Genomic DNA, 25,382 nt, shown 5'->3' with positions numbered 1-25,382 from the left:
AAAATAGAAATTGCTGGAAAAGTTCAGCAGGTCTGGCAGTGTCTGTGTTTAACCTGTCTTACACAGCACTGCAATTTTCCTTCAGCTACAGCACCAGCTCAGTTAGACTCTTAAAATGGTACAGATTATTTGGTTGGGTAAACGTTCCACATGGAATGTAGTCACGTAACTTAACAAAAGCTTCACTGCTAAGAAAGCTACAGAAAAACTGACATGAAAAAGGACAAGAGATAATGGGAACTGCAGATGCTGGAGAATCCAAGATAATAAAATGTGAAGCTGGATGAACACAGCAGGCCAAGCAGCATCTCAGGAGCACAGAAGCTGACGTTTCGGGCCTAGACCCTTCATCAGAGAGGGGGATGGGGAGAGGGAACTGGAATAAATCTGGAATTATTCCAGTTCCCTCTCCCCATCTCCCTCTCTGATGAAGGGTCTAGGCCCGAAACGTCAGCTTTTGTGCTCCTGAGATGCTGCTTGGCCTGCTGTGTTCATGAAAAAGGACAATTCTTGTAACAGATGTCTCACAACTAGAGCAGAACCAGAGGAGGAGGCCATTCACCTGGTCTCGTTTATGCCAACCCTTTGCTGCAAACATCCAACACTCATCCCACGGCCCTCAATCTCTCTCCTTCAAGTATTTGTTTGTTTTCCATTAAAAGCTGCAAATGATCTCCCTTGAAACATAGCTGCAACGGCCCCGGCCAGGAGCCAACCAAACCTGTGACAGCTCTTTGTTTGTCTCCACTTTCCAATTTTACTTTTGAATTGTCTGACACACCCCTCCCCAACATAAAGTCACCTCAATAAGATTTCTCGCCTATTTCAGTCAATAACAACTCTCCACGGATTTGAAGGTTTCAATCTAACAATCGGGATCGAGCTCGGGTCAGATTGAGGATTTTCCTCGCTTTTGGACAATACAATCACAGCGCCCGAGCCAAATTCAATGCTCAAGAGATACGAGAGACAAAGTGTAAGGGAGAATTCATAGCAGCATGCATGTAAAGTTTAAAAACAAGTAACTTTTTCTGTATTTGGCAAATGCTTGAGCTGATCACAATTAGATAAAACACCAGAGCAGAGGAAAGGTAACTGCACACAGTGGCCTGTCGGGGGGCTGAGGGTTATGCAGGAAGCTTTAGTGCTGGGATCGGACCGCAGCACTACCATTAAACAACGTGGCAATGCTACTAACTAGTCCTGTGCCAGTGAGAACAAATGCCTCGCCCCGCGGTCCCGGTATTTTGGAAAACCATGTCTCAGTCTTACTTAGCTGAACATCCAATGGAATATTTTCCAAAGCGGATAACTCCGACGGTTAGATACTGACTGTCCAATCAGTATCTCTCTTTCCCTGGCTTTGCCTATTCCACAAATGACATCCCAGTAAGTGAAGTCTCTCCTTGCCACTTTGCATCATGTCCAAGCGACCCTCAATGGACCTCAAGTCACTCAGAGGAGCGTTCACCAACACTAACTTCAGCTCAAGCAACACACTACAAATCTACCGTTATCGCTCAGAACGAGCACAGAGCGACAAGAGCAAAAAGACAGGCCCAAAAATTCAACTGCTCTTTTACCCACCTGCATTCACACAGAAACACAGGAAGTATCAGGAACCTGAACCAACATTAAATATGACCATAGCTGATCATCTCAGTATCCCATTCCCGCTTTCTCTCCAAACCCCCAATCCTTTTAGCCACATTCAGCTCCCTCTTGGATACATCAAATGACCTGACTCCAACAGCTTCCGGTGGGAGGGAATTCCGCAGGTTCACAACTCTCTGCGTGAAGAAATTCTTCCTCCTCTCAGTCCGGAATGGCCTGCCCCTTATTCTTACACTGTGACCCTTACATTTACATTTCCAAGGAACCTACTTGTTCCCTACTTGCAGAACCTTCTCGGCCAGCCAACATTCCCATCCCCATACATGGTGCCACGGTATCGGTATATCTACCTGCCCATTCCATTAACCTTTCTTTGGGGGTTCTTTGAACTTTAATAGACCTTGTGTGTGGTGCTGGTAAAACGATGACCAGGAAGAGCCGGATCTCAGCTTTGGACAGCGTGTGGCTGCACCTTCCCCTGTTGAAAAGGGACTACATTGTTCTCCCGTCTCGCATTTGGCAGGTGATGCCACTTCAGAGATGGGCCCTTGTTGCTTTGTACCAGCTTTCTGTCAATGGTACATTGCAGTATGGAGTGAACGTTAGAGAGTTAACAGGAGGATTTCTCAAACCTACAAAACAATGTGGATCAGTAAACAAAACAAAACAGCAGCACTAGTACAGCCAGCCCACTTAGGATCTATCCTCAGAGCCCTCCCATTGCCGAGTGCTCTCCCTTGACAACGTCAACAACACTGCTAGTTTATATCATGCCTTTAACGTTAATAACCGGAAACACATCCCAGGAATGTTGTGAACTAAAATTAGACAGAAGTTACAAAGTGGGCTGTTAGAACAGGACATCAGGGCACAGTAGCTCAGTGATTAGCACTGCAGCCTCTCAGCATCAGGGAGCAGGGTTTAAGGGAGGGTTAGAGTTTATTTAAGTAACAATTTTTTGTTAATAGCACATAGTTTTCTTTTACCTGTGACTAGAGCTTCACAAATATGATTCTTGTAAAATCCAGGACCTGGCCAGTGTTTCCTGATAACAAGGTGTGGAGCTGATGAACACAGCAGGCCAAGCAGCATCTTAGGAGCAGTAAAGCTGACGTTTTGGCCTGATAACCTGAATCTATCAGACAGCCAAATTGGAGGCTGTGTGCAGTTTGATTCAATCATTATCTTTTTCAGTGACTCTGGGAGTACTAAGGCTGACTCTCAGTGCACTCTCCCAAGGAGTCAGTACTGCTATCAAACACCTTTGTTGCCCACACTGTAACAAACCTTCATTTCTACAATCATACATGCAATCCTAACCAATGGCACATAACAGAGTGGCTGTAAAAGCAATTTAATTCCATAAAGAAATTCTGTGCGAGTTAAGTTCAAAGAAGCAATGCTCACTGTCCACTTCGTCCAGAATAAACTCATCAGATGTTATGTCCAGTTCACCCAGATTCAGCTCAGGCACCTCATCCTGGTCACCTTTCACCTGCACAGGGGGATAGGCAACGAGACAGTGGAATTTACTTGGTGCCGTGAGAATTCATCTAACCTCAACTGAGAAAGTAAGAGAGAGCACAAGAGTGGCAGAGAGACAGACAGCAAAGATGGGAAGAGAACAATTACACAAACTGCAGCTCTAAGTGTCTAGCCCAGAACAGAGGGAAAGCATATACAAAAGGCCCATTGTTCAAGTACTGGGACCTTTACTCAAAGGGTTCTATGAAGGTTTGGAATTCCCTACCCTGGAAGGTGGTGGATGGTCCACTGCACAATAGTTTTAAACGTGGGGCAGACGGAACTTAGCTCTCTCTGGGAGCCCAGGGAAACGGGGTGGGTGCAGGAGACTGGAGCTGAATCGCAACACTTAGCATGGTCATACTGAACAATGAGGTAGGTTCGATGGGCTGAAGAGTCCATTCCGCTCCTGTTCTCTTTTGTTCTCATGAATATGGGCGGCTACAGTCCAATTCGTGGCTGTGAACAGAATAAAAGCACAAGAGATAATGGGAACTGCAGATGCTGGAGAATCCGAGATAACAAAGTGTGTAGCTGGATGAACACAGCAGGCCAAGCAGCATCTTAGGAGCAGGAAAGCTGACATTTCGGGCCTAAAAAGTACAAAACTGCTTTTATATCCCACAATACTTCCACAACGTGGAATTTCAAAGGTCAGTAATTATGTGGGAGGCAATGGCCTAGTGGTATTATCATTGGACTATTAATCCAGAGACGCAGATAATGTTCTAGGGACCTGGGTTCGAATCCCGCCCATGGCAGATGGCGGAATTTGAATTCAATAAAAATATCCGGAATTAAGAATTTAATGATGATCATGAATCCATTGCTGTCAGGATAAACCCATCTGGTTCACTAATGTCCTTTAGAGAAGGAAACTGCTGTCCTTACCTGGGCTGGCCTACATGTGACTCCAGACCCACAGTAATGTGGTTGACTCTTACCTGCCCTCTGGGGCAACTGGGGAAGGACAGTAAATGCTGCCTGGCCACCGACGCCCTCATCCCGTGAATGAATAAACTAAAAATTTCAAGATGGCAACCAGTTTCTGCACAGCAAGCCCCCATAAAAAAACCCACATCAGAATCAGGAGCTGGAATCCAGCCCATTGAGCCTGTTCCACCATTTGATGCCAATCTGCCTGATCTTATCTCAGCCTCAACTCCTCTCCTGCCCATAATCCTTCAACCCTTCCACTAATTTAAAAATCAATCACTTCAATGTTGGGTGGACTTTTAACTTCCCTCAGGGCAATTAGGGACGGGCAGTAAACGCAGGTGTAGCCAGCAACACCCTCATCCTGTGAGCGAGTAAAAGTTGACCCAGTGTCTCAACATCCGTTGAGGCAGTGAATTCTACAGGTTCACAGCTCTTTGAGAGAAGTAACTTCTCCTCATCTCTGTTTTAAATCTGCCATCCCTTATCCGAAAATCATAGAATCCCTACAGTGTGGAAGCAGGCCATCTGGTCCATCAAGTCCACAGTGACCCTCTGAAGAGTATACTACCTAGACCCACCCCTTACCCTAGACACTATGGGCAACTTAGCATGGCCAATCTATGACCTCTCCTTCCAGACTGCCCCTCAAGGGGAAACATCCTCTCTATGTCTACTTTCTCAATCCCCATTAGCATCTTCTATCCCTCAATTAGATATCCTCTCTTTCTTCTACACTCCAGACAGCGTAAGCCTAAACTGCTCTGCCTCTCTTCAAAAGGCAAACCCCTCATCTCTGGAATCAATTGAGTGAACCAGCTCTAAGAAATTAATTAAATAAGGTCCAATTATTTTGTTGACTGCTGCTGCTGATTGAGGGATGAACAGTGGACAATTCACTGCCCCTTCTCTCCTTTTAAACAAAATAACATGGCAAGTTTTCGCTTCAGCTGCACAAGCCAAGAAATCATTGCTTCAGCCTCAAGTCTGAAAGACAGCAACTCAAGGTCCTTCACAGATTCAAGTCACACTTCAGAGGCTTCAACACGCTGTATTCCAAAAGTGGCTCTGACCAATGTTCTGTATGGCCCCAACATGACCCTCCCAACTCCTCTACTCAATGCACTCACTAATAAAGGCTAAAGCGTACTGAACACCACCTTCACTGCCCTGTCTATCTGTGAATCCTCCCCTCCCTCCTCCTACACATTTGGAAAGGTAAGGACTGATTGGGGATAATCAACATGGCTCTGCAGGTGGGAAATCATGTCTCAATAACTTAACTGAGTTGTTTGAAAACGTGACAAAGAAAACTGACGAAGGCAGTGCGGTGAATATTGTCCAAATGGATTTCAGTGCGGCATCTGGCAAGATTCCACATGGTAGGCTGGTTAGCATGATTAGATCACATGGGATCTAGGGGGCAGCTAACCAATTGGATATAAAATTGGTTTGAAGGCAGAAGGGGTTGGCAGTAGGGTTTTTTTTAAAAAAAATTAGAGGCTGGAAGCCAGTGGTGTGCCACGAGCATCGGTGCAGGGTCCGCTGCTTTTTGTCATTTATAGAAATGATTTAGATATGAAATTGGAGGTATGATTAGTAAGTTTGCAGATGACACCAAAATTGGAGGTGTAGTAGACAGTGAAGAAAGTTACCTGAGTATAAGGGGATCTCATTCAGATCAGCCAAGTAGATGGAGTTTAATTTAGATAAATGTGAGGTGCTGCATCTTGGAAAGGCAAATCATGGCAGGACTAATACTCCTTCATGGTAAGGTCCTGGGGACTGTTGCTGAACAGAGACCTTGTTGAGGGGGGGGCGGTGCAGGATCACAGTTCCTTGAAAGTGGACTCACAGGGAGACAGGATGGTGAAGGTGTTCGGTACATTAGCCTTTATTGGTCAGTGCGTTGAGTACAGGGAGTTGGGAGGGTCATGTTGGGGCTGGGCAGGACATTGGTTTGGGCCACTTTTGGGATACAGCTCTCAGTTCCGGTCTCCCTGCTACAGGAAGGATGGTGTGAAACTTGGAAGGGTTCAGGAAAGATTTACAAGGATGTTGCTGGGGTTGGAGGGTTTGAGCTACAGGGAGAGAGGCTGAATAGGCTGGGGCTATTTTCCCTGGAGCGTCAGAGGCTGAGGAGGGACCTTATAGAGGTTTATAACATCATGAGGGGCTTGGATAGGGTGAATAGACAAGGTCCCACCCCCCGGGGGGTGAGGGGGGGTTTCGGTCCCGTCCCTACCTCAGCCGCTCCTCCGCCTTCCACCGCCGCCATAGCAACAACATCCGGGGCCCGTCTCCTCACCCGGAACCGGAATCCCCCGGCCAGCCGAGGGGGGGCGGGGTTCGTTTTTCTCTCCCCCCCCCCCCCAAAAAGAAATCCGGGCCACAAGGTCCCTGCGGTTTGACCCTGATCCTCACCCAGTTCGGTAGGGGGTGGGGGTGGTGTAGGGGGTGGGGGGGGGGGGGGGTGGTGGTGGGGGTGGGGAGTAGAGGGACGCAAGGAGCGAAGACTACAACTCCCGGCGCGCACAGCGGCCGCCCACGTCCTCCCGGGGTGCACCGCGGCGGCGCGGTAAGGCCTCCTGGTGTTAGCGATGTCGCGGTGGTAGATGTGTAAAGGTTCCCAGTGTCGGAGGCACAGCGGGCGGGGACGAGGTCTGCCCGCGATTGCTAATTAATCCTTCAGCAATGAGGTAGCAAAGTGTGGGGCTGGATGGACACAGCAGGCCCAGCAGCATCTCAGGAGCACAAAAGCTGACGTTTCGGGCCTAGACCCTTCATCAGAGAGAGGGATGGGGGGAGGGAACTGGAATAAATAGGGAGAGAGGGGGAGGCGGACCGAAGATGGAGAGTAAAGAAGATAGGTGGAGAGAGTATAGGTGGGGAGGTAGGGAGGGGATAGGTCAGTCAGGGAAGACGGACAGGTCAAGGAGGTGGGATGGGGTTAGTAGGTAGCTGGGGGTGCGGCTTGGGGTGGGAGGAAGGGATGGGTGAGAGGAAGAACAGGTTAGGGAGGCAGAGACAGGCTGGACTGGTTTTGGGATGCAGTGGGTGGGGGGGAAGAGCTGGGCTGGTTGTGTGGTGCAGTGGGGGGAGGGGATGAACTGGGCTGGTTTAGGGATGCGGTGGGGGAAGGGGAGATTTTGAAACTGGTGAAGTCCACATTGATACCATATGGCTGCAGGGTTCCCAAGCGGAATATGAGTTGCTGTTCCTGCAACCTTCGGGTGGCATCATTGTGGCAGTGCAGGAGGCCCATGATGGACATGTCATCTAAAGAATGGGAGGGGGAGTGGAAATGGTTTGCGACTGGGAGGTGCAGTTGTTTGTTGCGAACTGAGCGGAGGTGTTCTGCAAAGCGGTCCCCAAGCCTCCGCTTGGTTTCCCCAATGTAGAGGAAGCCACACCGGGTACAGTCGATACAGTATACCACATTGGCAGATGTGCAGGTGAACCTCTGCTTAATGTGGAATGTCATCTTGGGGCCTGGGATGGGGGTGAGGGAGGAGGTGTGGGGACAAGTGTAGCATCTCCTGCGGTTCTTCATGCCTGGGATGCGGGTGAGGGAGTATCAGATGGAATTTAATTTGGGTGAATGTGAGATTACATTTTAGTGAAACAAACAAGGGTAAGACCTGTACAATTAAAAGTTAGGCATTGGATGGTGTTGGACAACAAGGACACCTAGGGATTCAGCGACATAATTCTGTGAGGTTTTGCGTCACATGCAGACAGGGTGGTTAAGAAGGTAATTGTACACCTGCCTTCCTTGCTGACACAAAGAACAAAGAAAATTACAGCAGAGGAACAGGCCCTTCGGCCCTCCAAGCCTGCACCGACCTGCTGCCCATCACAACTAAAACCCCCTACACGTCCGGAGACCCTATTCCTCTATTCCCATCCTATTCATGTAATTGTCAAGGCGTCCTTTAAAAGTCACTACAGTATCAGCTTCCAGTACCACCCCCAGCAGCGCCTTCCAGGCACCCACCACCCTCCTGTGTAAAAAAAAAACAAACTTGCTTCATACATCACCTTTAAACCTATCCCCTCGTACCTTAAACCCATGGCCCCTGGTAACTGACTCTTCCATCCTGGGGAAAAAGCTTCTGACTGACCATTCTGTCCATGCCCTTCATAATCCTGTAGACCTCTATCCGGTCACCCCTCAACCTTTGTCGTTCCAGTGAGAACAACCCACGTTTCTCCAACCCCTCCTAATAGCTAATGCCCTCCATACCAGGCAAAATTCTGGTAAATATTTCCTGTATCCTCTCCAAAGCCACCACATCCTTCTGGTAGTGTGCTGACCAGAATTGAACACAATATTCCAAATGCGGCTGATCAAAGGTTCTTTAAAGCTGCAACATTACCCCCCCCCCCCCCCTTTTAAAACCCAGTGCCCTGGCCAATGAAGGGAAGCATGCCGTATGCCTTGTTGACTACTTTTTCCACCTGTGTTGCCCTTTCGGTGACCTGTGTACCTGTACACCCAGATCCCTCTGCTATCGGTACTCTTAAGGGTTCTTGCCATTTACGTTATAATTTCCAACTGAATCAGACCTTCCAAAATGCATTACCTCGCGTTTTTCCAGATTAAACTGCATCTGCCATCTCTCTGCCCAAGACACCAAGCAATCTATATCCTGCTGTTTCCTTTTGACGGTCCTCATCACTACCTGCATTCCACCAACCTTTGTGTCATCAGCAAACTTACTGATCAGTCCAGTTACTTTCTCCTCCAAATCATTTATGTATATTACCATCAGTGAAGGTCCCAACGCTGATCCCTGAGGAATGCCACTATTCATGTGCTGATCTAAAAGTCTCTTAAACACACCTATTGTATATTTCTAAATGCCACAGCCCTCCATTCAGAAACACACCCTTCCACTGTTACCCTCTGTCTTCTATGACTGAGCCAGTTTTTTCCATCTTCTTGCAATCTCACCTCTGACCCTGTGCAACTTTACCTTTACCTTCTGTATCAGACGTTTGAGTTTTGAAGTTGCGATGAGGTTGTCGGATGTTGGTGAGGCCTCTCCTGGAGCACTGTATGCGGTTCCGGTCGCCCTGATATAGGAAGGATATTATTAAACTGGAGAGGGGTCAGAAAAAATTTACCAGGATGTTGCCAGGAATGGAGGATTTGAGTTGTAAGGAGAGGCTGGATTGGCGGGGTTGTCTTTTTTTATTGGTGTTGTAGGAGGTTGAGCGTTGACTTTACAGAGGTTTTTAAAATGATGAGGAGTACAGATACAGTGAATGGCAGGAGTCATTTCCCTTGGGTGGGGGATTGCGAGTCTAGGGGGCATCTTTTTCAGATGAGAGGAGAACAATTTAAAAAGGATAATAGGGGCATTTTTTTTTAAACACCGAGTGTGGTTCATGTGTGGAATGAACTTCCAGAGGAAGTGGTGGATGCGATACAGTTACAGCGTTTGGATAGGTACATGAATAAGAAATGTTTGGATGGATATGAGTCAAGTGCAGGCAATGGGACTAGTTTAGTTTACGCTGGTTGGAGTAAAGGATATGTTACCATGCTGTGTGACTCTATAACACTGTTAATATGCTGTTGTCACTATATCGTACTAATCTTCCTATGTTAGTCTTGTAATATTCCTCATTTCTCTTCTCAATTTGATATTAGTCTTATGTCTGTAGCTACTCTATCAGATTGGTTTTTGTATTTATTCAATTGCAACTCTGAAAAAAATGACAGTTATTGCAAATTCTGCTTTTGCTTTTGCACACAGTTGTCTCTGGGATGTGAAGTGCCCATTGCCAGTAGCAAAGTGAGCCCTAAGTAATCAGAAGTGCAGGCAAAGAACATTCTTCATCATGGATCACATGAACCTCATCACTTTTACCCGAGCCAAAGATGAAACAGACACCTGGGAAAATGGAGAGCGTCAGAAACCTCCATCGCCTGGCCCCGGGATTGAAGTCCTGACTGGAGATGAGGTGAAAAAGTTTTATGAGAGCCTTCTCACATCAGATGGTGAGGCAGGTACGAGTTCCATTCGGAAACGTAAAGTTGTTTGGCAGACGTCAAAGACTGAAAGGACCAACAGGGAGCAAACTCCAAGGAGTCTGCCTGCTGCAGCAACGGAGAGGAATGGACACCTCCTGCTAAAATGTGCTCAGGATGGGGACCTGAAAAGGCTTCGCAGGTTACTGGAGACTGCAATGTGTGATATAAATTTCCGGGACAGTTATTACTGGACTGCCACAATGTGTGCGGCGTACAGCGGGCAGGCAGAGGTGGTGAAGTACTTACTGAACCGTGGGGCTGCATGGATTGGAGTGTGCGATTCCACGGGGCGAGATGCTTTGGATTTGGCCAGACAAGCTGGGCATGTTGAAATCATCACAATGTTTGAAGAATTTCATACTCGCCGGGAGGAACTGCAGGAACCAAGGTGAGAAGGCTGGGGTAAAGACTCCTATCTCCAGGCTGGTAGTGAGCGTGTGGACTGCCTGGAAATGTTGGGGGAGGCAGGTTTCATTGCGATATTCCCAGAGGGGCATTGGATGGGTGTTTGTTTGGAAATGGTGCACAGCGGAAAAGGCAGGAGATTGGGCACTGGGGAGTACAGCCAATGCAAGCAATATAGGGTAGAATGGCCTGATCCTGTGCCATGTCACTTCTTTGATCTTGTTAGCCCTTCGTGCTGGGATGCAAGCCAGCTTCTGTGATATCCCAACATTTGGATGTAACATCTTCCTTTTCCCTTGCCCCGCAATCTCCCAACTGCTGACCTGGTTCAACTCCTGATGTTGCCACTCGTTCTGTGTAACATTCCCACTGTTGTTGGTTAGATTGTGTCTCTTATTGGAGATAGCCATTGCCTGGCGCTTGTGTGGCGTGATTGCTACTTGTCAGCCCAGACCTGGATACTTGCTGCATTTGGCAGTTTAAGAGTCGACCATGTCGCTGTGAACTGGAGTCACCTGCAGGCCAGACAGGGTGTTCACAGCAGGTTCCCTTCCCGAAAGATCTTAATAGAAGCATTGATGAAGCAGCTGAAGGTGGCTGGCCCTGGGTCACTACCCCAAGGACCTCCTGCAGAGATGTCCTGGAGCTGAGATGACTGTCCTCCCACAACCACGACCACCTTCCTAAGTGTCGGGTGTGATTCCGACCACTGGAGAGTTTGCCCCCGATACCCATTGATTCCTGTCTTGCTCGGGCTCCATGATGCTACACTTGGTGGAAGGCAGCCTTGATGTCAAATGCTGTCACTGTCACCTCACCTCTGTTTGATGAAAGGCTGTAATGGGATCAGGAGCTGGGTGGCCTCGGCGGAACCCGCACTGGGTGTCACGAGCAGGTTATTGCTGAAATAGTGTTTTTGATGACACCTTCCATCACGTTACTGATGACTGAGAGTAGACTGGGGCAGTGAATGGCCAGGTTGGATTACCTGGGCAGTTTTCCCCCATTGTCAGGTCAACACAGTGTTGTAGGTATACAGGAAGAGTGTGGTAAGTTCTGGAGTACCAGCCTTCAGTCCTATTGCCAGACCAAACATGTGGTGGGAACTTAGAATCACCACTGAGGGTGAAGTCTCACTGAGGCAGCAATGCATGAATGAACTTCCATTGAAAAGGATCACTGAAGCATAATTTGACTTTAATTTTCTGGCTGCAGGTGTCCCTTAGGCTGGATAAAATATATTCCTGGTTTGCAGTGACAAGCAGAGTCCTGTTTCCATACCGATGAACATGACTCCAGGCAGGAAATGGCAGCCACTATCCCTCCAAGTATAGGCCCATTGAAGTGTAGGAGCTTAAAAGGTCTTGCCCAGGATGTGTGATAGAGTGAATGGGCCATTTGTAATCCCAAACACCGGGTAATGCTTCAGGGACATGAGTTCAAATCCCGCTGCAGTAGCTGATAGGTATTAGGGAAAATAAATTTAATTAATTAATACACCCTGAACTAAAAACCTGCTGTCAGTAAAAGGGGTTATTGGCTGTTGTTAAAAACCCATCTGGTTCATTCACTCGTGGCCTTTCAGGAAGAGAATCTGCAGTCCCTGCTTGATCTGGCCCACTCTCGAACTGCACCCATTGGGGTGGACTCTCAGTTATCCTCTGAAATGGTCGAAGGAGTTGTGCAGTTTCTGCAGAAAAGTCAGCGAGGATGGACTGCACCAGCTTAGTAAGGCCACTATCCTACTGAGGGCAATTAGGGATGGGTAATTTTTTATTTTACCTCTGCCAGCCTGTGTCTCTCCCTTCCCCCCCCCCCCCCCCCCACACGTTTGTCTCTTCCCGGCTCCCCCTGTAACCCCATTTAATGTTAACAGTGCTGCTGTCAGGTGAGGCTGTCTTTTTGGCAGTGATATAGTGGGGAAAAAGGTGACGTTATCCAGCGTGCTGAATTCTAAAATACTGTTGGACTGTCCCTACACTTCCAGGGAGAGGCCACGGCAAAAGAAATACTGCCAGATTTGTGAAGTGCGATACGAGGAAGACAGTATTGAGCAGCACGAGAGATCAACGTTACATTTGTTCAACAAGAAAGACAAGCCAGTGCCAACTTATTACTTCATTCCAGAAACCAACGTTGGCTTCAGAATGATGTTGAAGGAAGGTTGGGACAGGGAAACAGGGCTTGGGCCCACTGGGAAGGGACAGAAGTTTCCAGTGAAGACCGTGCTGAAGCGAGATCAGAAGGGTCTCGGGTTCCAGAGCGATTTGAAACCGAAAGTAACCCACTTTAATGCTAATGATCCTGATGCTGTGAAACGGCTGAAGACCCCAAACAGCCGAGTGCAGAGAGCTGCTACAGTCAGCAGGAGAGAGGAACGTAGGCGACAGGCAAGGGAGAAAGCCTGGGAGAAAGATCTGAGGACTTACATGAATCTCTAAGAACCAACTTTGGGGTGTGTCCCTTTACAAAGTGCTCCACAATGGGTTTGGTGTTTCCTGATGTTGTTAGGGGGTCTCCTGTTGGGCCCAATGCATGTTCTTTTCTGGATCTCAGGGTTCAAACCCAGGCTAACAGCAGTGCTGTCGTGAGGCAGTGCCACATTCTGTGGCCAACCTGCCCAAACGCAAGACCAGCTAGAATGCGCACAGTGTTTGAGGGGCAGGGAATGCTCCATTTCCTGGGGGGTTAATCAGTATCACTGGTGAGATCCTCCTGGGTGGGGAAAAATATATTGACCGTATTTCACTGTGAGTCAGGTGTCTGCCATGAGATGAAACACTGTTCTGTGTAAAAACACACGAGAGGTGGTCAGCCTGGAACATTAGCTCAGTTTCTCTCCACTCATGCAGCCTGATCTGCAATTTACTGCCTACACTTCGGCTTTCCAGTATGTTGTCTGCTGGGTAAGAATGGCGTCCCCGTGTGCCTCCTCTTCGATAAATAAATGGCACCCATTATCTCTGGCTGAAAACCTCTGAATTCTTGTGAGTAAATGGTAAAGACAAGCAGCTTATTGTTAACATAAGGGTGGGGGGGGTGCGGAATACCAGTTCACTCCCAAAAGTGACTAACCATAGGGCCATCACGTGGTTAGATACAGATGACATTAGTCTGCGCACTGTAAGGTGAACATTGGCTGTGGTCTCATCAACCATCGATCACTGCCTGCCATTATGGACACAGTCCCCTGCAGCCTTGCGTCTAACAGATTACAGGCAAACTACTGTGGGTGCTGTCACGAGACAATAAAAGCAGCAAGTGCAGCCGTTTCAAAATAAACTCCAGGTAGCTCAGACAGCACGGGTGCAGAAGGAAGGACAGGGAATGGTTTGAGTCGAATGTGCTCTGAGCTTGGAGGGAAGGTTAAACCCCGGAAGTTGCCAGCCATGCTGAGTGTTACCAGCTTTGGAAATGAACCTGTATACACGCCGAACAGCAGCATTTGCAGAACTGGTAGGACATCATTGCCCTGTTCCAACCATTGTAAAAAACATCCTTCATGTCTGAATTAAAACTACATACCTAAAACTACATAATTCTTTGTCAATTTGATGTGTTATTCTCGCTGTTATCACTGAGATTGGGGAGGGGGAGAAGGGGTACTGAGTTTGGGGTTGGGGGGGTGGGATTTGTTTGGTGAGCGGGGAGATGTGTAGAGTGGGGGGAGTAGAACTGTAACTGTCTGACAAACATGCCTGCAGTGGGTAAAGTTCAGAAGCAGCACTGAAAGTCCCTGCTGAGTGTGGAGGGAGCACGGCACTGTCACCGGTGGGGAGCACAGACTCTGTCTTGTGTGCAGGATGTTGATGGGTGGGAGTGGTGGCTGAGAGCAGCTGGGGGCAGCTTCCAGAAAACAGCCCCTTTGTCAAACATGGTAGCCCGGCAAAATATATTGGTGAGACCTGTACGCAGGGGTAGGGAGCCCTTCCTGGGGTAATTACCTGTCCACGATCAGTCTGTCTTTCTCACACACAAACACACATCGCAGACCACCTCTCCTACACAACAGCTGCATATCCCACCATGCAAACTGGTGGAACTTCAACCCAGTGCATAAACCTGGAAGGTTAAACATGGCTGTGTATCTTATTGGAGATCGTCATCACGTTCCAACTGCCTCCCTTTCAGTGACAAAATCTGTCACCTTTGCACAAACTGGGCTAGTTGTGGTTCCTGCTCCTCAGTGAATGTGGCTGGCCTTACCACTCATTTTGAGGGGCAATTAGGGATGGCCAGTAAATGCTGGTCTCTCCTCCATGTGTTATCACGTATTGTATCCCCAGTCACTGGGCCAGCCATCTGACAATGTATTCCATCATAAAACCTCCATCCGTCTGTCATTCATTACCACCCCCTGCTATACAACCATAAACTGTCTCAACATTTCTTCAACCTATAATCTGTTTTCAACGTTTTACTTTTGGGACAATGCAATACATTATCTATTCTGGTATTACAAATAAAATCTCCATTCCAACAGACTCTTGCTCCCTATAGTAAAGGTTTCATTGAAGGCCGGTGGATTGCGATCAGTTAATTAGCATTTCCTTGTTGCTGCGTTGAATGGAGACTTCAAAGTGTTGAAGAGCCAGCAACAATCCCACAGGGATAGGAGGAACTGCTGATGCTGGAGAATCTGAGAGAAGATGTACAGCTGGATGAAAACAACAGGCCAGGCAGCATCAGAGGAGCAGGAAAGGTAACGTTTCGGGTCTGGACCCTTTTCTGAGGAAGGGTCCAGACCTGAAATGTCAGCTTTCCTGCTCCTGCTGCGTTCATCCAGTTCCACACCTTGTTATAACAATCCCACAGGCTGCTTTCTACAATAGAATATTCCTTCTGATTTAAAAAAAACTTAAAAGAACTGCGGATGCTGTAAATCAGAAACCAAAACACAAGTTGCTGGAAAAGCTCAGCAGGTCTGGCAGTATCTGTGGAGAGAAAACAGAGTTAACGTTTTGGGTCCGGTCACCCTCAAAACTGACAGTAGCCAGGAACACAGGAAGATGTCGGTTTATATGCAGTAGATAGGGCGGGCGAGGAGGAGGAGGTTAGGAGTAAATGATGGGGAGGATAGAGCCCAAAGAGAGAGAAAGACAGTTGGACAGACAAAGGAGCTGGTAATGATCAGGCTGGGAGGGTGAATAGTTGTTAATGGGGACTGTTAGTGACTAACAACAGGGATGTAATGGCAGGCTGTGGTAAGAAGGCCTGGTGTGTGGGGTGGGGGTCTGGGACATCGGAGGGCTCAGGCCCTAAAATTATTGAACTTGATATTGAGTCCGGAGGGATGCAGGGCCCCCAGGCAGAAAATGAGGTTTTGTTCCTCCAGCTTGTGCTGAGCTTCGCTGGAACACTGCAGCAAGCCAGAGACAGAGATGTTGGCCTGGGAGTAGGGAGGTGCGTTAGAACATAGAACATTACAGCACAGTACAGGCCCTTCGGCCCTCGATGTTGTGCCGACCTGTCATACCGATCTGAAGCCTGTCTAACCTACACTATTCCATGTACGTCCATATGCTTATCCAATGATGACTTAAATGTACCTAAAGTTGGCGAATCTACTACTGTCGCAGGCAAAGCGTTCCATTCCCTTACTACTCTCTGAATAAAGAAACTACCTCTGACATCTGTCCTGTATCTTTCACCCCTCAATTTAAAGGTATGCCCCCTCATGCTCGCTGTCACCATCCTAGGAAAAAGGCTCTCCCTCTCCACCCTATCTAACCCTCTGATTATTTTATATGTCTCAATTAAGTCACCTCTCAACCTTCTCTCTAATGAAAACAGCCTCAAGTCCCTCAGCCTTTCCTCATAAGACCTTCCCTCCATACCAGGCAACATCCTAGTAAATCTCCTCTGCACCCTTTCCAAAGCTTCCACATCCTTCTTATAATGCGGTGACCAGAACTGTATGCAATACTCCAAGTGCGGCCGCACCAGAGTTTTGTACAGCTGCAGCATAACCTCTTGGTTCCGGAACTTGATCCCTCTATTAATAAAAGCTAAAACACTGTATGCCTTCTTAACAGCCCTGTCAACCTGGGTGGCAACTTTCAAGGATCTGTGTACATGGACACCAAGATCTCTCTGCCCATCGACACTACTAAGAATCTTACCATTAGCCCTGTACTTTGCCTTCCAGTTACTCCTACCAAAGTGCATCACCTCACATTTGTCTGCATTAAACTCCATTTGCCACCTCTCAGCCCAGCTCTGCAGCTTATCTATGTCTCTCTGCAACCTACAGCATCCTTTGTCACTATCCACAACTCCACCGACCTTAGTATCATCTGCAAATTTACTAACCCATTCTTCTACCCCCTCATCCAGGTCATTTATAAAAATGACAAACAGCAGTGAACCCAACACCAACCCTTGCGGTACACCACTAGTAACTGGTCTCCAGGATGAACATTTCCCATCAACTACCATCCTCTGTCTTCTTTCAACAAGCCAATTTCCGATCCAAACTGCTATATCTCCCACAATCCCATTCCTCCGCATCTTGTACAATAGCCTATTGTGGGGAACATTATCGAAGGCCTTGCTGAAATCCACATACACCACATCAACCGGTTTACTCTCTAGAGTGGCAGGGAGAGGGTAGCTCAGAGTCTTCTTAGGGTCAGACTACTGGGCGACCGCAAAACATCTACATTCTGCCCACAAAAAAAGACCCTGAACCTCCAGTTGACTCAAACCAAAACGAGACCTCTGATTTCTCTCCGGAGATGCTGCTAGACCTGCTGAGCTTTTCCAGCTATTTCTGTTTTTGTTCTAGTTCTGATCCTGGTCTAGTTTCTTCGAGAAATAGCTCACCGGCTTCCTTCTTCCTCATCCTGTAACAAGATGGCAGCAACCCCCAAATCACACACATCAACCACCATTTTGAAAATAAAAACTGAAAGAACTGTGGATGCTGTAAATCAGAACTCTGTGCTCTGAGGAAGGGTCATCGGTCCTGAAACGTTAACACTGATTTTTTTTTCTTACCGGACACTGCGGGACCTGCTGAATTTTTCCAGAAACTTCTGTTTTCATTCACCGCTTAGGAAATTCTGGAAAAATCAGGGATGGTGAGCGCTGGTTCATTTACTGTTTTCAGCTTCTTAAGGTTGCCACCTCTGCTTGTTTCTTTCACAGATTCATTAGGTACAGAGCTATTGTGCTGAATCTCTTTTATTTCCACTGCAGTTTGTTTCTCTGGGCCCTGACTGATGAGGACAAGTGGGTTGATTGGCCCTGAGTCTCCAAAGTGTCAGCGGGTTGAATTTTAGGAGGTTTGCTCGGAGCTGTCTATCTCTCGTTCACCCCTCACTCTCACTGTCCCTGACATCTTCCACTACTCCAGCTCGCATACTTGCTCTTCCTTAACTGTTCCTTGAGATGATATCTTCTCAGTATGTTCATGTCGCAAACAGACTCTGCTCCCTGAGATCAGGAGCATTTATCAGAGAAATTGCATTTCTATCTAGTTTTTATGGAACACTGAATTAAGGCAGAGACTTTTAAGCCACTCTTACATAGACACATGGAGGATAATAAAATATAGGGTATGCAGGGTAGATTGATCTTGGTAGGATAACAAGTGGGCACAACATTGTGGGCCGAAGGGCCTGTACTGTTCTATATTCTATGCTGTGTGTTCACTTTGATGTTCGCTTCGCAAAGGCAATAATTTCAGAACTCCTCCATCTCCCACTAGAAATATTTCAGTTGCTGAATGTTTGCCTGCCCATTTTCTCGTTTTCCCCTGTGAAACCCTGAAAAGTCCTTGTGTTACCCTACGCGCTCCTGTGAGTCTTTCCAGCAACATGGAGACACAATACAGCATTGCAGATTTGTCTGGCCTACAGTGTTTGCTGCTCACAATGTGATCTCCTCTGCGCTGGGGTGGGGGACAGAGTGCAGACTGGCTGACTGCTTTGCGGAAGACCTCTGCTCGTTCTCAAGAATGACCCTGAGTTTCCAGTTGCCTGCCACTTTAACCCTCCATCGTGTGCCTGACCAATATCTCTGCTTTGGGCTTGCTGCAGTGTTCCAGCGAAGCTCAGTGCAAGCAGGAAGCACAGCAGCTCGTTTGGGAACTCGACAGCCTTCAGGAGATGGGTGGGTATGGAAAACAGAGGCATGGATAAACATGGGCCAGGACTTCATAAAGATGTGGTACGATTCTGTAAAACACGTTGCACGCATCAGGGGGGGTAAGTCACTGACTCTGTCCCCGACTTCACTGTTGGAGGGGATTCTGAGGGACAGCATTTATATTGGAAACGCAAGGACAGAATAAGAATAGTCTGAGTTGTTGAAGAAGGGGACAAAGAGAATCGATGAAGGCAGAGGACTGGATGTTGTTTATATGGACTTCAGCAAGATGTTTGACAAGGTTCCAGGTGGTAGACTGTTCAGAAAGGTTCGCTCACAGGGAGAGCTAGCCACTTGGATTCAAAACTGGCTTGAAGCGAGGAGACAGACGGTGATGGTACAGGGTTATTTTAGGCACTGGGGGACCGGAGGCCTGTGACCGGGAGGAATGGTCAGTAATTTGCAGGTGACACCAGAATTGGTCGGGGGTTGGGGGGTTGTGGACGGCGAAGACAGTGACCTCAGAGCACGACAGGACTGAGAACCGACAGGGTGAGGGGTGGCAGATGGTGTGTAACTGAGTTAAATGAGAGGCGCAGCATTTTGGAAAGGCTTATACACTTAATACAATGTCCTTTTTGGTTCATGTGCAACGTTGTAGGAGAGTTGCAGTGAAAGTCTTCGAGAGTGTCTGCCTTCTTATGGTGACATCTGAGCTTCAGGTAAGTGGAACAACTGGATACCGCAGGGGGATAAAAGTACTTACTCCGGGGCTCACAGCCCTGGCGCTGCTCCTGGATACCGCAGGGGGATAAAAGTGCTTACTCCGGGGCTCACGGCCCTGGCGCTGCTCCTGGATACAGCAGGGGGATAAAAGTGCTTACTCCGGGGCTCACGGCCCTGGCGCTGCTCCTGGATACAGCAGGGGGATAAAAGTGCTTACTCCGGGGCTCACGGCCCTGGCGCTGCTCCTGGATACCGCAGGGGGATAAAAGTGCTTACTCCGGGGCTCACGGCCCTGGCGCTGCTCCTGGATACAGCAGGGGGATAAAAGTGCTTACTCCGGGGCTCACGGCCCTGGCGCTGCTCCTGGATACCGCAGGGGGATAAAAGTACTTACTCCGGGGCTCACGGCCCTGGCGCTGCTCCTGGATACCGCAGGGGGATAAAAGTACTTACTCCGGGGCTCACAGCCCTGGCGCTGCTCCTGGATACAGCAGGGGGATAAAAGTACTTACTCCGGGGCTCACGGCCCTGCTGCTGCTCCTGGATACAGCAGGGGGATAAAAGTACTTACTCCGGGGCTCACGGCCCTGCTGCTGCTCCTGGATACCGCAGGGGGATAAAAGTACTTACTCCGGGGCTCACAGCCCTGGCGCTGCTCCTGGATACAGCAGGGGGATAAAAGTACTTACTCCGGGGCTCACAGCCCTGGCGCTGCTCCTGGATACCGCAGGGGGATAAAAGTGCTTACTCCGGGGCTCACGGCCCTGGCGCTGCTCCTGGATACCGCAGGGGGATAAAAGTACTTGTTCCGGGGCTCACAGCCCTGGCGCTGCTCCTGGATACCGCAGGGGGATAAAAGTGCTTGCTCCGGGGCTCATGGCCCTGCTGCTGCTCCTGGATACCGCAGGGGGATAAAAGTACTTACTCCGGGGCTCACAGCCCTGGCGCTGCTCCTGGATACAGCAGGGGGATAAAAGTACTTACTCCGGGGCTCACAGCCCTGGCGCTGCTCCTGGATGCCGCAGGGGGATAAAAGTACTTACTCCGGGGCTCACAGCCCTGGCGCTGCTCCTGGATACAGCAGGGGGATAAAAGTGCTTACTCCGGGGCTCACAGCCCTGCTGCTGCTCCTGGATACCGCAGGGGGATAAAAGTGCTTACTCCGGGGCTCACAGCCCTGCTGCTGCTCCTGGATACCGCAGGGGGATAAAAGTACTTACTCCGGGGCTCACAGCCCTGGCGCTGCTCCTGGATACAGCAGGGGGATAAAAGTGCTTACTCCGGGGCTCACAGCCCTGGCGCTGCTCCTGGATACCGCAGGGGGATAAAAGTGCTTGTTCCGGGGCTCATAGCCCTGGCGCTGCTCCTGGATACCGCAGGGGGATAAAAGTGCTTGTTCCGGGGCTCACAGCCCTGGCGCTGCTCCTGGATACCGCAGGGGGATAAAAGTACTTGCTCCGGGGCTCACAGCCCTGCTGCTGCTCCTGGATACAGCAGGGGGATAAAAGTACTTGCTCCGGGGCTCATGGCCCTGGTGCTGCTCCTGGATACAGCAGGGGGATAAAGTACTTGCTCTGGGGCTCACAGCCCTGGTGCCGCTCCTGGATACAGCAGGGGGATAAAAGTACTTGCTCCGGGGCTCACAGCCCTGGCGCTGCTCCTGGATACCGCAGGGGGATAAAAGTACTTGCTCTGGGGCTCACAGCCCTCGTGCTGCTCCGAGACTCACAGCCTTCGCGTGCTGCTCCGTGGCTCACGGCCCTCGTGCTGCTCCGGGACTCACTGCTCACGTGCTGCTCCGGGACTCACAGCCTGCGTGATGCTCCGTGGCTCACGGCCCTCGTGCTGCTCCGGGACTCACAGCCTTCGCGTACTGCTCCGTGGCTCACGGCCCTCGTGCTGCTCCGGGACTCACAGCCTTCGCGTGCTGCTCCGGGACTCACAGCCTTTGCGTGCTGCTCCGTGGCTCACAGCCCTCGTGCTGCTCCGGGACTCACTGCTCACGCGCTGCTCCAGGGCTCACAGCCCTCGTGCTGCTCCGTGGCTCACGGCGCTTGTGCTGCTCCGGGGCTCACAGCCTTCGCACGCTGCTCTGGGGCTCACAGCCCTCGTGCTGCTCCGTGGCTCACGGCCCTCGTGCTGCTCCAGGACTCACAGCCTTCGTGCTGCTCCGGGACTCGCTGTTGATGGTGTTCTGGGGCTCACGCTGTATGCTGACAGAACCAGAGCACAAGTCCCTGCCGGCAGTGCTGGCTCTGCTATGGGACTGCGCCCCCTCACACCGATTCCCCCCTGGGTCTGCAGCCCCTCACTCCGATCCCCCAACCGGGACTGTGCCCCCTCACTCCGATCCCCCCTGGGACTGCGCCCCCTCACTCCGATCCACCCATGGGACTGAGCCCCCTCACTCCGATCCCCCCCCCGTGGGACTATGCCCCCTCACTCTGATCCCCCGGGACTGCACCCCCTCACACCGATCCCCACCGGGTCTGCGCCCCCTCACTCCGATCCCCCCGGGACTGCGCCCCCTCACTCCAATCCCCCCTGGGACTGGGACCCTCACTCTGATCCCCCCCAGGACTGCGCCCCCTCACTCCAATCCACCCCGGGACTGAGCCCCCTCACTCCGATCCCCCCGTGGGACTGCACCCCCTCACTCCGATCCCCCCGTGGGACTGCGCCCCCTCACTCCGATCCCCCCGTGGGATTGCGCCCCCTCACTCCGATCCCCCCGTGGGATTGCGCCCCCTCACTCCGATCCCCCCGTGGGACTGGGCCCCCTCACTCCGATCCCCCAGTGGGACTGCGCCCCCTCACTCCGATCCCCCAGTGGGACTGGGCCCCCTCACTCCGATCCCCCCGTGGGACTGGGCCCCCTCACTCTGATCCCCCTGTGGGTCTGGGCCCCCTCACTCTGATCCCCCCGTGGGTCTGGGCCCCCTCACTCCGATCCCCCCCGTGGGACTGGACCCCCTCGCTCCGATCCTCCTGTGGGTCTGGGCCCCCTCACTCTGATCCCCCTGTGGGTCTGGGCCCCCTCACTCCGATCCCCCCTGTGGCATTGTGCCCCCTCACTCCGATCCCCCCCGTGGGACTGGGTCCCCTCACTCCGATCCTCCTGTGGGTCTGGGCCCCCTCACTCCGATCCCCCCTGTGGCATTGTGCCCCCTCACTCCGATCCCCCCCGTGGGACTGGGTCCCCTCACTCCGATCCTCCTGTGGGTCTGGGCCCCCTCACTCTGATCTCCCTGTGGGACTGGGTTCTCTTGTTCCTGACCGCGACCCCTCAGGGATCCGGGAGGAAGTGAAATCTTCAAGGGGACAGAATAAGGAATAGAGGGTTAAAATGATAATGGGACTGGCTCGCACAGAAGATCACACTCTGCTGCCCACTTGTAGGGTTCCTGGGGGGTCTTACTGAACAGAACAATCTTGGGGTACACTTTCACAGTTCCTTGAAAGTGGAGTCTCAGGGAGACAGGATGGTGAAGGTGTTCAGTACACTTTAGCCTTTATTGGTCAGTGCGTTGAGTACAGGGAGTTGGGAGGGTCATGTTGGGGCTGTCCAGGACATTGGTTCAGGCCACTTTTGGAATACAGCGCTCAGTTCCGGTCTCCCTGCTACAGGAAGGATAGTGTGAAACTTGGAAGGGTTCTGGAAAGATTTACAAGGATCTTGCTGGGGTTGGAGGGTTTGAGCTACAGGGAGAGGCTGAACAGGCTGGGACTATTTTCCCTGGAGCGTCAGAGGCTGAGGGGGGACCTTACAGAGGTTTACAACATCATGAGGGACTAAGCTGACCCCTGTTCAAGCTGTCTGAATACACGTTACCAGGACATCATTAGCAGCTTGAGTATTAGACTCTTCAAGTGTACATACCACCCGTAAACACAGGGAGCTTTCGGGAGATACCATCAGAGTTGAAGTAAAAAGCCATGGTTACAGCAGGCTGGCACTGTCAGGATTTACTCACTCAGTCAGGAAATGGCTGTGACCATTGAAAAAGACATTCGCTTTCACTGCAACATTGCAAACTCTTGTTACACAATCTCTCTGCAGCATAGATCCAAACCTCATCGGAAAGTGAGAACCTTCCTCCATTCTGACGTCAGCCACTGGTCCGTGGATTGAAACACTCTTCGTTCTGACCCTGGACCTTGCTCACTTGTTTCAGTTAGCTCAAAGCCAGTCTCTGTGTCTGCTTTCTAGGGTTTCCTCCCTCAGGCCAAAGATGTGCAGGTTAGGGTGGACTGGCCGTGCTAAATTGTCCCATAGTGCCCAGGGATGTGCGGGTTAGGGTGGATTGGCCGTGCTAAATTGTCCCATAGTGCCCAGGGATGTGCGGGTTAGGGTGGGTTGGCCGTGGTAAATTGTCCCATAGTGCCCAGGGATGTGCGGGTTAGGGTGGACCGGCCGTGCTAAATTCTCCCATAGTGCCCAGGGATGTGCGGGTTAGGGTGGGTTGGCCGTGCTAAATTGTCCCATAGTGCCCAGGGATGTGCGGGTTAGGGTGGGTTGGCCGTGCTAAATTCTCCCATAGTGCCCAGGGATGTGCGGGTTAGGGTGGGTTGGCCGTGCTAAATTGTCCCGTAGTGCCCCGGGATGTGCAGGTTAGGGTGGACCGGCCGTGCTAAATTCTCCCATAGTGCCCAGGGATGTGCGGGTTAGGGTGGGATTGGCCGTCTAAATTGTCCCGTAGTGCCCAGGGATGTGCAGGTTAGGGTGGATTGGCCGTGATAAATTGTCCCATAGTGCCCAGGGATGTGAGGGTTAGGGTGGATTGGCCGTGCTAAATTCTCCCATAGTGCCCAGGGATGTGCAGGTTAGGGTGGGATTGGCTGTGCTAAATTGTCCCACAGTGCCCAGGGATGTGAGGGTTAGGGTGGATTGGCCGTGCTAAATTCTCCCATAGTGCCCAGGGATGTGCAGGTTAGGGTGGGATTGGCCGTGCTAAATTGTCCCATAGTGCCCAGGGATGTGCGGGTTAGGGTGGATTGGCCGTGCTAAATTCTCCCATAGTGCCCAGGGATGTGCAGGTTAGGGTGGATTGGCCGTGCTAAATTGTCCCATAGTGCCCAGGGATGTGCGGGTTAGGGTGGATTGGCCGTGCTAAATTCTCCCATAGTGCCCAGGGATGTGCAGGTTAGGGTGGATTGGCCGTGCTAAATTCTCCCATAGTGCCCAGGGATGTGCAGGTTAGGGTGGATTGGCCGTGCTAAATTCTCCCATAGTGCCCAGGGATGTGCGGGTTAGGATGGGATTGGCTGTGCTAAATTGTCCCATAGTGCCCAGGGATGTGCAGGTTAGGGTGGATTGGCCATGCTAAATTGTCCCATAGTGCCCAGGGATGTGCAGGTTAGGGTGGGATTGGCCGTGCTAAATTGTCCCATAGTGCCCAGGGATGTGCTGGTTAGGGTGGATTGGCCGTGCTAAATTGTCCCATAGTGCCCAGGGATGTGCGGGTTAGGGTGGGATTGCCCGTGAGGAATGTGGGATGGGGTGAAGAGATGGGTCATAGTGAGATGTCTTTGGTGGCTCAGTCTGGACTCGATGGGCCAAATGCCCTGTAAGGACTTTATGATTGTGATGAGTATGTAAAATATGACCATTCCTAACAGACAGCAAAATATCCCAGGATTATTCCCATGCAAAAGGAGGCCATTCAGACCATTGTTCCTGATCTGGTTCCATCCCTCAGTGCACAATCTCCTGCTTTTCCCATTATCCCTGCTCCCCATTTCTATCCATTGGAATGCCTCCATTGAACCTGACACCCCCCACCCCATGTTTGCAGGCAGTACATCCCACACCCTCACTACCCCCTGCGTGAGAGTCTCTCCTCGCTTCACGCTCACTTCGTTTGTGCATCACTTTAAATCTGTATCCCTCTCGATCCTGTTCCTTTTCCAAGCAGGAACAGCTTCTCCCTCCCTCCCCCTGCCCAACCCCCGCTCAGGATTTGGGAGGCCTCTACCAGACCTCCCTGTGAGCGTCCTTGTGTCCAAGGGGAACAGTCCCACGTTCCCCAGTCTATCCCCATCG

At 50.5% G+C, this 25,382-nt stretch overlaps 2 protein-coding genes across 7 annotated transcripts in view; one reads left to right on the top strand and one right to left on the bottom strand.

The window, feature by feature from the left end:
- The window catches only part of vps52 (VPS52 subunit of GARP complex), a 33,127-nt gene extending 26,674 nt beyond the window's left edge, over positions 1-6,453 (bottom strand). The window contains exons 1-2 of one of the 2 annotated variants that reach the window (XM_048519858.2): positions 6,320-6,453; positions 3,022-3,109 (exon numbers count right to left, since the gene is read on the bottom strand). In XM_048519858.2, the coding sequence (XP_048375815.2) occupies positions 3,022-3,109; positions 6,320-6,352 (121 nt within the window). In that variant the 5' untranslated portion in view covers positions 6,353-6,453. Of the gene's footprint in view, positions 1-3,021; positions 3,110-5,729; positions 5,951-6,319 lie in introns of those variants that run through there. The other variant, XM_059639429.1, reaches the window with a different exon arrangement.
- Positions 1-14,061, top strand: part of gpank1 (G patch domain and ankyrin repeats 1) — a 261,542-nt gene extending 247,481 nt beyond the window's left edge. Inside the window, exons 1-3 of one of the 5 annotated variants that reach the window (XM_059639564.1) lie at positions 6,562-6,652; positions 9,840-10,505; positions 12,510-14,061. In XM_059639564.1, coding sequence (XP_059495547.1) covers positions 9,925-10,505; positions 12,510-12,963 — 1,035 coding nt within the window. In that variant the 5' untranslated portion in view covers positions 6,562-6,652; positions 9,840-9,924 and the 3' untranslated portion in view covers positions 12,964-14,061. Of the gene's footprint in view, positions 1-6,561; positions 6,774-7,416; positions 7,530-9,839; positions 10,506-12,509 lie in introns of those variants that run through there. The other 4 variants (XM_059639563.1, XM_059639562.1, XM_059639566.1 and 1 more) reach the window with 4 other exon arrangements.
- Positions 14,062-25,382: the final 11,321 nt, after the last annotated feature.

Source organism: Stegostoma tigrinum, chromosome 34 (genome assembly GCF_030684315.1).
Source record: "Stegostoma tigrinum isolate sSteTig4 chromosome 34, sSteTig4.hap1, whole genome shotgun sequence".
NCBI classification, from domain to species: domain Eukaryota; kingdom Metazoa; phylum Chordata; class Chondrichthyes; order Orectolobiformes; family Stegostomatidae; genus Stegostoma; species Stegostoma tigrinum.
This window is presented reverse-complemented; position numbering and strand designations above follow the sequence as displayed.